This window comes from Apaloderma vittatum, unplaced genomic scaffold (assembly GCF_000703405.1).
Source record: "Apaloderma vittatum isolate BGI_N311 unplaced genomic scaffold, ASM70340v1 scaffold4568, whole genome shotgun sequence".
In the NCBI taxonomy this organism is placed as follows: Eukaryota; Metazoa; Chordata; class Aves; order Trogoniformes; family Trogonidae; genus Apaloderma; species Apaloderma vittatum.
In genome coordinates this window covers 613-12,696 of record NW_009730075.1, presented here as the reverse complement: position 1 = coordinate 12,696, position 12,084 = coordinate 613, and the positions used below count along the sequence as shown (strand labels likewise).

At 39.9% G+C, this 12,084-nt stretch overlaps 1 protein-coding gene across 1 annotated transcript; it reads left to right on the top strand.

Annotated features, from left to right (window-relative positions):
- Window positions 1-283: 283 nt before the first annotated feature.
- Window positions 284-6,464, top strand: LOC104277864 (heparan sulfate 2-O-sulfotransferase 1-like; the record flags this gene model as incomplete). Its single annotated transcript, XM_009874641.1, has 2 exons — window positions 284-290; window positions 6,226-6,464. Coding segments are annotated over exons 1-2 (246 nt in total), but the record flags the coding sequence as incomplete, so codon positions are not given.
- Window positions 6,465-12,084: the final 5,620 nt, after the last annotated feature.

Below are 12,084 nucleotides of genomic sequence, written 5' to 3'. Positions count from 1 at the left end.
GTCCTAGGTCTTAGGTAACTAAAACACAATTGGTTTTATAGTACGCACATGGTATGTCTGGTCCTGTATCAAAAAAAGGCCATCATGTAGTCTTTCGTACTCTTCAGAGTATGCTTCTCCTTGCTATCGTTGTTAACCTGAATTCCTGCAGATGGGAAGCGATTGGCAGTAGGTGTGTGCAGGGAGCCGGGATGCAACAGGACGGTGGAGCCTGCTCTGCTGCTGAGCACCAACATTCTCGCCAGTCTCAGGTTTTCTTCCTGACTGAAAAAACTTCACTAAAATGCCGGGTTTGTTTCTTAGCAATCCTTTTATTATTTTTTTTTAAGAAAAGCTTGGTGGAGGTGAATGTGCCTGTGTTGTATAGTTTCACGCTAGGTTGTATTTGCTTTACCAGTGGAAATTCACTCAGCTCTGATTAACAGAGGCCTTGCAAGGCTAGCAGTTTCTGTGTCTGTTAAACAGCCAGCATTTTGCTTTCCTTGTTTCTTGATGCTGATTGTAATATGTGTTTTTACATATGCTAATGGAGAAACAGAATCGTTAATTATGATTTTAATAAGAGTCACTTAGACATAGTCATAAGGAGTCACACTTGAGAGAACCTCCGGTCCCGTGCACTGCTTTTAAGAGCACTGTAGGTAGCAGAGCAGGGAAGCAGTTCGATGCACTTTACTGACACTCCCCTGTGCACACCCCTTCACCCCACCAAATACCTCACCCAGAATTGCCTTTCAGAGTAGTAAACATTCATTAATCAGCAATAAAGACACAACAGGCTTCATGGAATATTTTCACAGGGGAAAAGAAAGTAGGAGAAACCAAAGGCTTGCCCACAATGTGAGTTGGTCTTTAAGTCATGAAGTTGCTGAAGAACCAAGATAGTGGTTCTGCTGTTAGTAAGGCTTAAAACTAGAGCAGGATGGAGTTGTTATTGTTGAAGGTCTTTGAAAGAGTTGGCATGTTAGTACTGATACCTTGGCAAATTTACCTTGAGGCACTTTTTGTTAATTCAGTCTGTATTTTTCCTGCAGTTTTAATTGGGTGTGTGACACAAATCCTCCCTGGCCGTGAATTGTCATAGCACCATTGATTCTTTCTCTTCTCCTCTCCATCCCTGAAGTACTGATACTCGCATACAGCAGCACTGCTCTCGCTGGTTTATGGCTAGTGTGCTGCTAAACAGCTCCCAGAGGAGGCTGCATTTCAGTGAAGGATGAAGGCTATGTGTGTATGGTGGGTGTATATAATTTGAAAATGAATCAGGACATTAACTTTGCTACATAATTATGGTTTATTTTTAAGCTGCTGTTCAGTTTTCATTCCTCATCAGAGGAGAATGGAGTCAATAGTGAGTAGGTTTTCGTCATGCTTGGGTTCAGTATTTAGGCCAGTCGTGTTTAATGCAGCTTTTGGGCAGGGAAACAGCTTGAGAGCTGCTCAGTGCCTCGGGCTACCAGCTGCTTGCCTAATTGGCCTGGGAGCACAGTGGAGAGAAAGCTGAGGCACCAAGTCAGCTGGCTTCAGTATTGTTCCCAACTGGAAGAAACCTGCTTACTGGTTTGAAGTGGCATCCAGTATCAGAGCTACAGAGCGAGTGCTTGCTCGGAGTGGTGCTGTTGATACTAGCTGTCCAGTTCCTTTGCATCAAGTCAGTGTAAGTGCACTTGGATCCACGTCTTTCGCTTCTGTTGGGCAATGCTTCTGAACGCTGCTGAGCTAAAATTTATTTTAAAACTGAGCCTTTCCTCATCTGAGGGGGAGGTTTCACAAAGAGGCATGGCAGGCATCTAAAACATATTGAAGAGAGAGCCTAAATAGTATTTGTAGGTAGATACATACAGAAGGAAAATAGATACAGAGGACAGAGAGCGTTGCTTGGTGGAGTGATATGCTCCGAACTATCCTTCCAGATTCTCAGTTAACTTGACTTTGACAGCCAGGGAGGCTTCATCAAGAACACTCAACTATCAGGGAAAGAAGATTTTTCTTATTAAGAAATTCCAGGAGGTTCTCATGCTTTTTTGAAAGATGAGAGAGATTTCAAATGTTTGGTTTTGTTAACTTTTAAAGTGTTAAAATCCATGCCACTCTATCTTATTGGGAAGATAATGTTTTGTGTGTTGTTAAGACTTGGATTTGAAGTAAATGCTAATAAACTTGTTTTCCTGAAGACATTAATTTGTTTAAATGTGCAGGGAATGTAGACAAATAACGGCTTATGATCACAATGATTTGTTTCTGTAATTATTTAAATATTGTTCAGTTGGGCGATTTGTTTCTATAATTACGTAACAATTGTTCAGTTGGGTTTTCAAATATTTTTACAGGTGTGTATAGGCCAGTTGCGTTTTCACAGGTGACTTTATTAGTTGAGAATCTAACAAAATAGGGCTAAGCAATCAAACTTGGTCTGCACATTTCTCTCCAAGTGTTACTTTTCCTGTTAATAACTTCTAAACCTGTTGACAAGACTGCTTTGACTTCAGAGGGCAATGATCTTGAAGGTGAATAATGTTGAAGTTATCTATAACCAGTGGTGGCATATGTATTAAATGTTGGCGTTAGTGCATTTGCCAAGGAGAAGACGTGAATGCCCATTATATGTTATCTTCTGGTAGCATCTGACGTGCAAACCAACTTGTTTCTAGCTGTGATATTTTGGAGTTTATTGCTACAAGAGGATGGCTCAAGAAATGTAAATCATGAAAAGATGCTGACAGTTACAGAAATAGGATAAAGGAGGGTTACAAAGAACATGTAGACAAATACGCGAGAAAATAAGCTTCCGCTGTTGTTTACAAAGCAGCTGCTTCTGCCAACCAAAGACTTTGTGTAAGTAATTCATCTGCTGGTAAACAACCAGTGTAGCAACCTGTATTACACCGCTTGTATGTGGTACTGCCTGTGTGCAAACTGTCCTTGCAGTTGATGGAAGTTTGCACGTAGGGCAACTGCAGATGACAGAGCAGCATTTTCCCCAACTGCATAGTAATTATATTATTTATTACAGTGAACACAAATGGGCAGTAATAAAAAACTGTGAGACACAATACTTTATGCCTTAAAATTATCCTGTGTTATATCACTATGCAACTCTGTCTTGTATTCAAAGCACCACTTGTTTAAATGCAGTTTATCTATTTAAATCGATGTAGATGATTAGTGTCAAACTGAGTGTGGACAGTCTTAACTCAGTTTAGACACTTGGGCTCCTAATACTTTTGCCTTGTTTTTTTTTTTTCCTAACAAAATCAAGTTCACATAGAATGTGATCAAAACAGTGAGACTGTAGAACAGCAATATTCCAACAGAAATGTTCTAATCTGTTTGAGTTTTTTAATTGATTTCTGTGTTCTTATAGTCAAATTGTCAGGGCTGTCATCTAAGGAGAATTTTGGTACAAAATACACTTTAAATAAATACCTAGCATCTTCTTTTTCCCCGTCTTCCACATGTAAGAAGTCATTAAAACATACATTGCATTTTCTACTCTACTTCTAATAACATAGAAGCAGCGTTCAACTATTACAGGACTTTTACTTCTAAGATTGTTTAGATTTTATAGAAGAACAAATGAAGTAGTTAATCAAATACCCGTTGGCCCCTCAAATTCTCTAAATTCTGATTAACTAGTTATCACAAAGACTATTCTCACTTGCATGTTACTGGACGTCTTCTCCCATCCCAAATAAATAAATAAATAATAAAATCCATGTGGATCAAATGACATGCCATTTTATGAGTTAAACTGACTTCTCAGAAAGTTACAAAGAAGCTTCCTGACTTCACAGGAAAAACTGCAGACTCTTCATGACTGGGAAAAAAAATGTGCACTTTTACAAAAGGTACAATGTTCCTGGTTGGGTTCTGAATAGACTACAATTAGATAGGCTGCTCAGATGCTGACCGGGTTCGACTCTTCGAGCTGCTTCATCCGCTTCTCATTAGCTTTAGCTTCCCTTGTGCTTCAGCAGTTTATATCCTGCACTTCATCTCAGCTTTTGCTTTTTAACTATTGCAGTTTTTTCAGAAAGGTGATTTCAGTTCTGCATCATAAAAATTAGTTGTCATTTTAATTTGAAATTTACAGCCTCCTTATTCTTTGATAAGAGAACTGTCTGTGTACTTCACGCTTGTGAAGGTTCTCCTCCTCACATGGGGTCTTGCTTTCCCCTCTCACCACGAAGTTGAAGGTGGTTGTATGCAGTAGCCTTTCTGCTAATTGCATCTCATCGTACATCTTTTATGTCCTATGCATAGCCTTTAAAGTGTACTTATCAAGCTAATTCTTGAATCATCATGGTTTCAAATACCTCATTAGAGGAGCTCTTCTCATCACTCGCCCCTCTCTCGCAAATGATGTTTGCTTCTCACAAATGTTTCCTTCTTACGTGTGAAAGAGGAAGCTTCCCTCCGCACCAGCCAGCCTCGTCAGCCCTGGAGTTCTGTGCAGTTATGGTTCAAATCTAGCTGAGATCTACTGCTCTGGTGTAGAAAATATAAATTAAATCTGTATCATTTCAGCCTCTCTAGGTGGTATTCAGTATCCATGTAGCCTTGGGCAGTCGTGTGGTTAACTATGTCCCCTACCAAATGCCTTCTCTAATCAGTTACTGGCAGGACGGGGAGGGTTGCCAGTCCCTTTTTGTTGTAACCATCTTCAGCTGGATGAAACCTGCGTCTGGTGCCTCATCTCTTTCCAAAATAGGACGTTTGCCAGCAGTGATGGGAGAGGTAGCAAATGAGAAAGGAAGGAGCAAAAACTGTGACTGATGTAGTGGAGAGCAGCAGATGTCATGTGGAAAATTGAGATATACTCAATAAGCATTTTCTACAAACATTTTCATACTGGTGTAACTTAGTTATGGGGTGTGAGATACGAGCATATGAGAGAGTGAGTGAGTTTAAGCTTTTGAGGCATTTCAGACAGATGGAAGTTTGTGGTTGAAGACAATTTATGTGGAATTACTGGCTAGTGGTGTTCACAGCTTAATGATTCTGCTTTAAAAGTGATTTTATGTTATAATTAAAGAGATATGGTGAAAGAGACTAGTAGGAGCTGCGTTACAAGGAGCAAGGGGGAAGTAAAGGCCAAGAGCTGCTGCTACTAAAAGCTCAGATTGAGCTGTGTAAGAACATAATGCAGAGAATTATGGGTTACTCTGTTACTCTTGTGGTACCAACTTCAGCTTGCACTCTTGGCCAACACAGGTTTCTTTGAATGCATTATTAGAGACAATATCACAAAAAATGACTCAGAACAGATGCTTTGACATCTATATTACAAATCACATTAAAGTATATACTTATCTAGAACAGAACAAAGCTGTGTCTAAATCAGCACAGGAAAAAAAAACACAAGAAAAAAAATTAAGAAAATGCTCCAATACTGTGGAGTTTATTTTCCAAGTAGGCTTCTAGCACTCGAAGCAGAGTTCAATTACTCAGTGTATTGCCCTTTGTATAAAAGGAAAAACAGTTTATTTGCAGTGTACTCACCTTGCCAAAATGTCTTGTTCATGGCTTGCTTGTCCATGTTTCTTTCATTTGATGTATTTGATGCATTTCAATGCTCAGAAATCAGTCTTCACCTTCTTGTTAACTGTTTCATAAGCACTTCTTGCTTCTATTCTTGTCAAACTTGAAATTAATAGATCTAACTGAAATTTTGCAAAGCCATTTATTGCAATGCTTAACACTTGGGGCTCGTATCAATTGAAATAGCAAAACAGTGGTTTCATCTGAACTCCAGTGCCTCTACACAGCTAATTGACTAAATCTCTAGTGTTAGTATTTCTACTGTTTTCAGAAAAATTTTATTCTTCAAATAGTTTGCGTTATTCCTTTTATTATAATTTTTAATAGATATTTTATGGAAATTATTTCAGATATTTGGGGGATGTCACCATTTTTATAGTGCATTATAGACATTTTTCTTTAGAGACAGTGGCTTTCAGCATCATTAGTGTGAGTCGTAGATTATGGTATGTGTTCTCTAAGCATACTGTTTTCTAGTCTTTGTGTTCTGTGTCAGACTAACTCACTTTTTATTATTCATACATTTTATAGATTAAATTTGCTTCAGATGTGTCAGAAATATATATGACAGTGTTTTCCTTATTGCTAAGGAGTAATTGCTTTTCACCAGGTTATTTGCATTCTATGCTTTGAACTTCAAAATTGATACTTACATTGAAATTTTGTGTTTATCATCCTTAACAGAAAGGGCTATTGCGAGACATGAAGTCAGAGAAATAGAACAACGGCACACAGTAGATGGCCCTCGACTAGATGTGACACTCGATGAAGAAGATGATGTGGTGATTATTTACAACAGAGTACCTAAGACTGCCAGCACGTCCTTCACAAATATTGCCTATGATCTTTGTGCGAAGAACAAATATCATGTTCTACATATCAATACAACCAAAAATAATCCTGTTATGTCTCTACAAGATCAGGTAAGCTACTGCATTTGGGAAGCCTTTATTAAACAAAGGGAAAGTATAGAATTTTTTTTGCTGTTGCAAATCTATGTGGTCTGGTGGAATTGGCTTTTATGTCACATTTTCCAGTATAAATGAATTCTAATGTGTTTACATTTTCCATGTAGATAATTAATATTATTTATTAAATAATAGGTTCAGGTTTTTACTGGGCTACTGCAGGTGGTAAGTAGCTGTTTATCAAACAAAAACAAAGCTATAAAGGGACACAGCTAGGTCAGAAATGGCCTTCGTTATTATAACTGTAAAAGTTTATTGTATTGTCAACTGTCAGCCTTCTGGCTGTGTAATGGTATTTACCTGTCATCTTCATGTGCTGTGGGTGCAGTCTTAGGTGATTTCCTCCGAGTAGTGCAGGCACTGTGCCATGCTCTTAGGGCTATGCTTCTGTCTTTGGTAGTAGGTCTGACTAGGTCTCACAGGAGATATAAAACAGGTAGAAAGAAGTGGTTGTAAAGAGCTTGCACTCTAAAGGATGGTCACTCTGTACCATTGAAATCTTGCACTAAAACAAGTGTCGTCCTAGTGTTAGATCATGACTATCGCTGCATCAGATGATGAGTATTAAAAAAGGTAATGGAAGGATAAGTGCTCTGTTTTTCTTCAAGTGGGCTGTGGCGAAGAGGTAGATTTGATTTATTTTTTTTAAATAACGTTTCTTTGCTCATCGTGAGTGCACATACAGGGAACCAGGGTCAGAGGTCTGAAACATTGCTATATTATTATCCCTGTCTGTAAAACAAGTGTTTCCAGACTCTCAGATAAGATGATCAGCATACAACCGGTAGTACCTAAGTTGATCCACAGCAGAGGAAGGAGCTGCTCTGCATTGCAGTGTGTCAGCACGGGGGCTTCCAGCTCCTTTAAGCGCCTGCCTCCAGGCAGCCGCAGCCCAGCCCAGCTGCTGGAGTGGGACGAGGGGAAGCAGAACGGTACCAGGCCCTCCACTTCAATTCTGTATGTGGGAGAAAGATTGAGGTGTAGGGCATCTCAGCACAGGGGACATCGAGTGAGACAGTGGGGTTGTGTTACTCTTGGGTTATCTGTTCCTAAATATAAATGTGATACTGTCATACGTGATTACTGAGATTACTAAGAGTAAATCTGATACCCATACCTATAGTCCTGTCTGCTGTATAGAACAAGTACTAAAGACCCCTGTGCACTAATAGCAGAGTGATTTCTCAAGATTTAACAAGCCTATATCTGTTAATTAAAAACTGTGCTTAAGCCAGTTGTACTTAGAGCTGCACTTCCAACCATAGTTCTGTTTCTGTCAAGAGGTCTCTTTAGATTATAGTGATCTGTCCTGAAGGATAGAAGAGCTAGTCATTGACGGTATAAATTAAACATAGGCAAACTTACCTTAAATTTCTACTTTTGTTTGAATTTCATTCATATCAAATTTGTTCTTTACTGCCTTAGTTTTGTCTACGAGAAACTCTTCTCCTCATCTTCTCCCTAATAATTACCTATTGAAAAATTAAATCCATCAGTGCTGGGCATGTATACGATACTGGCAGTCCTACTTCCATTTGATACCATTGTGTTGTCTGAGGTGGTAAATTATGTTGTTTAATTCTCGTAGTCAGTGACACTCAACTGGGAGATGGTGACATTGGAAAACTTTATATATTGCGTAGTTCAAAGAAGAAATAATTATTTATCTTTAGCATATTGAGATAGCAACTTGCCATTTTAAGTTGTAACACATAATTCTGGAGATGGCAAGGATGCTGAGTAGTAGCTAATGAAGTTTATTCTTCGTGGACTTGGATTTGCATGAAATATTCACATGCCACCTTCGTTAATATGCTCACTGGAGTGCATTAGCTGTATATGCACCAGTAGTAAAATACATAAACACATCATAGAGACAAAATTGTTTTATCAGTCATACTGTAGCAAGGTGAAGATTGTCTTGGGCATGACGTAAATTGGTAAAATAGTGAGAACTCCATTGCGCGTTACTTCTACTGTACTTTTTTCCAAACTACTCTAATTCTATATAACGGATTTTAATTCTCTGCCCATATGGGAAACCTTTGCTTCTTGAATGCAATCTGAAAAAAACCCCCAAACTCCTATTTAAAATCCACTCCAAATATAATCTGTGTCTGATTTGAGTTAATCCGATAAGAGTCCCTAACACATCCGGTTTAGTTTCAGATGGAACTTGTCCCGGCAGCCGTCCTTTCTTTTGCAGCTTCTATGACAGCAGGATCCTGGGAACTGCCCTCTTTCCGCAGGTTGGGCCTTTTCTTTGCAGCAAGTTGAGTGCCACCTTGCCCATGTTGCATTTCTGACCTTTGTGGTCTGTAATAAAAAAACTTGCTTTCATTAAATCAGAGGAGTTGTTTGGTTGGATCTTTTGTTGCTTGCATGTTTCGGTACCGATGCTTTTTGTCCATACAAGTATGCCTGTGTTGTGGCTGGTTGGATGGCATAAAACCACACAAACCTTAGCTTTTATGTTACATGGTGAAATTGTCATCTAAAACATTTAATACAAAATTACTGTTCTGTCTTGCAGCATGTATTCTTGACATATTATTAGAAAAGGGGGGGTATGAGAGCACGTTCTCTGCACTGTTGTTATGAACATAGAAAAGCCATGGTACAATTATCCAGCATTTCACTCCCTCAGCTTGCTGTTTTCTGTTCTTTTTTTCTTTTTTCTCCCTCAGTTTCTCTCTCCATTTTTCTCAAAAGAGCAACCTGAAAACGTGTAATCCTGCTTCCTAGTGTATTCTAAATGAATGGTCTCTCAGAGGATAGCGCACTCATACTGACTTGAGTAATACTTCTCTCCTCTGCTGGTGAAGGTTTTGATGGCTGTCAGGTGGGGCAAGCGAAAGGGTGCTATGCCTTTCTTAGCTCTTGTGCTCCTGAACATTTAAGAATTTTTCTCCTGGAGTTAGGTGGCCTAGTGAGTACTAGTGTCCGCTGCTGTACGTGTCAATTGTTTTGTTCCATCTGAGGAGGAACCACTGACATGAGGCAGGTATCCTGACTTTACTGGGGCTGAACTGGTGAACTGTCTTTTCACCATCTCCCAAAATTGCTTCTCATCTGCCTTTGCCTTGAGCTTGCCTGTGGTTTCTCGTGGCATGCAGCCAAAGGTGTGCTGCTAGCCCTTTGCCAGTGTTCCTGACCCTTTCATTAGCTGCTGTGACAATTTGGATAGCTAAGCTACTAGTGCCTTCCTGCAGAGGGGTTACGATTCAGGCATACCATCATACTTGGTCTTTAAGTCTGAATCTGAGATTTCCTTAGTGGTGTTACAGTGTTGGTCTTCAGTCTGCCTTGAAAGCCATTTTTTTTGTAGATCACATGGAAAGTCCTTATGTGTCCTCATCAGGCTGAGCTTGTGATATCCATCTCCCTAGTTATTTGTAATTTTAAATCAGTTATTCAGCAATATAGAATATATTGAATATAATTATGTGAAAAGCTGGACTTTTTTGGTATCCAAAAGTCTGTGCAATACCAGGCCCCAGGGTAATGACCATTCCAGCTCTGGGTGGCAGAGGGTGTGTAAGTGTGCGGCCAGGCTGTAGAGAAGAGGGATTGATGGAAGCAGTTAATGGACAGGAGTGACAGCTGACAACATCCCTTCGGTTGGCACGTGCAGATTCTCAGGGCTTTTTGCTCAGACCAAGTGTACTTTCCCCGCCCCTTTTGGTTCACTGGGATTTCTTTTAAACTCTTATTGTCCCAGAAACTGAATGTATTTAACTTACCTTTCAGGACATCTTACATCCCCAGAGTGCATTTGATCTGGCTTTTTAATTCAGTGAAGCTCAGGTGATTTCTCACTTACTAAAGGCTGTGAAGCAACTTTAGAGCTGATTATATAAAAGCACCATGAAACAACTTCACAGGAATTCCATTCACATATGTGAACTTTTAAAGTAACCTCAAATTTTATTCAGTTGAGTTCAGATGGAGAAGCTTGCTCAGTCTCTTGAAAGCTCCAGTATCTGGTAAACCCTGAAAAGAAAGGTAAAATTGATCATAGTTAACGGTGTGATGCAGCAAGCGATATTCATCTCTGCCCTAGAATGCATGCGTCCAGACTCATTAGGCTGCCTGTGACCCAGAACAATGATAAGTTTTGGAATGCTGCAAGCTGGGGTGGGCATGGTGGGGGTGAAATAGTCCCTTGCCTGCAGGCTAGTTATAGGAGTTAAAAACTTAAGTTTGGGGGCACAGCGCATTCTTCGTCCATCTTAAAGCAGATGTAAATGTCATAGCTCTCTTATAAAACCTTCTTAGCCTTCTCTTAGCTTGCCTGGTGTTAATAAAAGGCTAGAGCATCCATCCTGTGTTCATAAAAATTATTTCTTTGGCAGACAACAAGACGTAAGATAAAGATGATAAAGAGATTTTTTTAGTTATTACCGGAACATCTAAAGTTTGATGCCAGATGGTGGCATGGGGGTCTAAGACAGAACTGACCCTTGGAATTTTACATTTAACATTTCTCTGTGTTTAGTCCTAGCCTATTAGAAACTGAAATCTAGCACTAGTTAAATGATGATGAACAAGAATGTTCACAGAAACGTAACTGAAATCTATGCTTCGATATGCATGCTGCACTACACGCGGTAGGTAGCCCAGCTGGTTTGCTTGTGGAGTTGTATCAACGAACCACGACATTTTGGAGTTTAGGGGTAAGGAAACAGGGGATAATATATACTTTGCATTTAGGAAACTTCTTTCCCAGGTCTAGAAATAAATTCATAGCTGAGACTTTCCACTGAAAAATGTCGTTAATCTTTGAAAGGTACAGGCAACGAAAGTGTGATTTGTTTCAGTAGCAGCAGAGGTAGTTCAATTGGATTCCGTTTCATAGATACATTATCAGTTTGTGCTCTGGACAAAACTGGACAGAAAGCAGTTTATGAAATACCGTTGTATAACATTGTGCAGTGCTTTTCAGCTACATCTGCTGAAATTTCATGTACAATATATGATTTAAATTGTGAAATGCCACAGACTGTAAAACTCGTACACTGAAAAAATGAATGCTGCCTGTTATTAAAAAATAATATGCATTTCTTTTACCTGAGAGTCCAAGAGATGGCGTTTGATGAAATAAGTAAAGGTTATCTTTTGTGGGCTGGATGATTGGGTAGTGAGGTGGACTGTGAAATGGCTGAAGCAAAGAAGCCAGAGAGTCGTAGTCAATGGGGCGGAGTCCAGTTGGAGGTCTGTATCTAGTGGTGTGCCTCAGGGGTCGGTGCTGGGACCAGTAGTATTCAATATATTCATCAGTGACTTAGATGAGGAAATTGAGTGTCCTATCAGCAAGTTTGCTGATGACACCAAGCTGGGAGCAGTGGCTGACACACCAGAAGGCTGTGCTGCCATCCAGCGAGACCTGGACAGGCCTAGAGAGTTGGGCGGGGAAAAATTTAATGAAATATAACAAGGGAAAGTGTAGGGTCTTGCATCTGGGCAGGAACAAACCCAGGTTCCAGTATAGGTTGGGGAACGACCTGCTGTATAGCAGCGCAGGGGAAAGGGCCCTGGGGGTCCTGGTGGGCAGCAGGATGGCCATGAGCCAGCA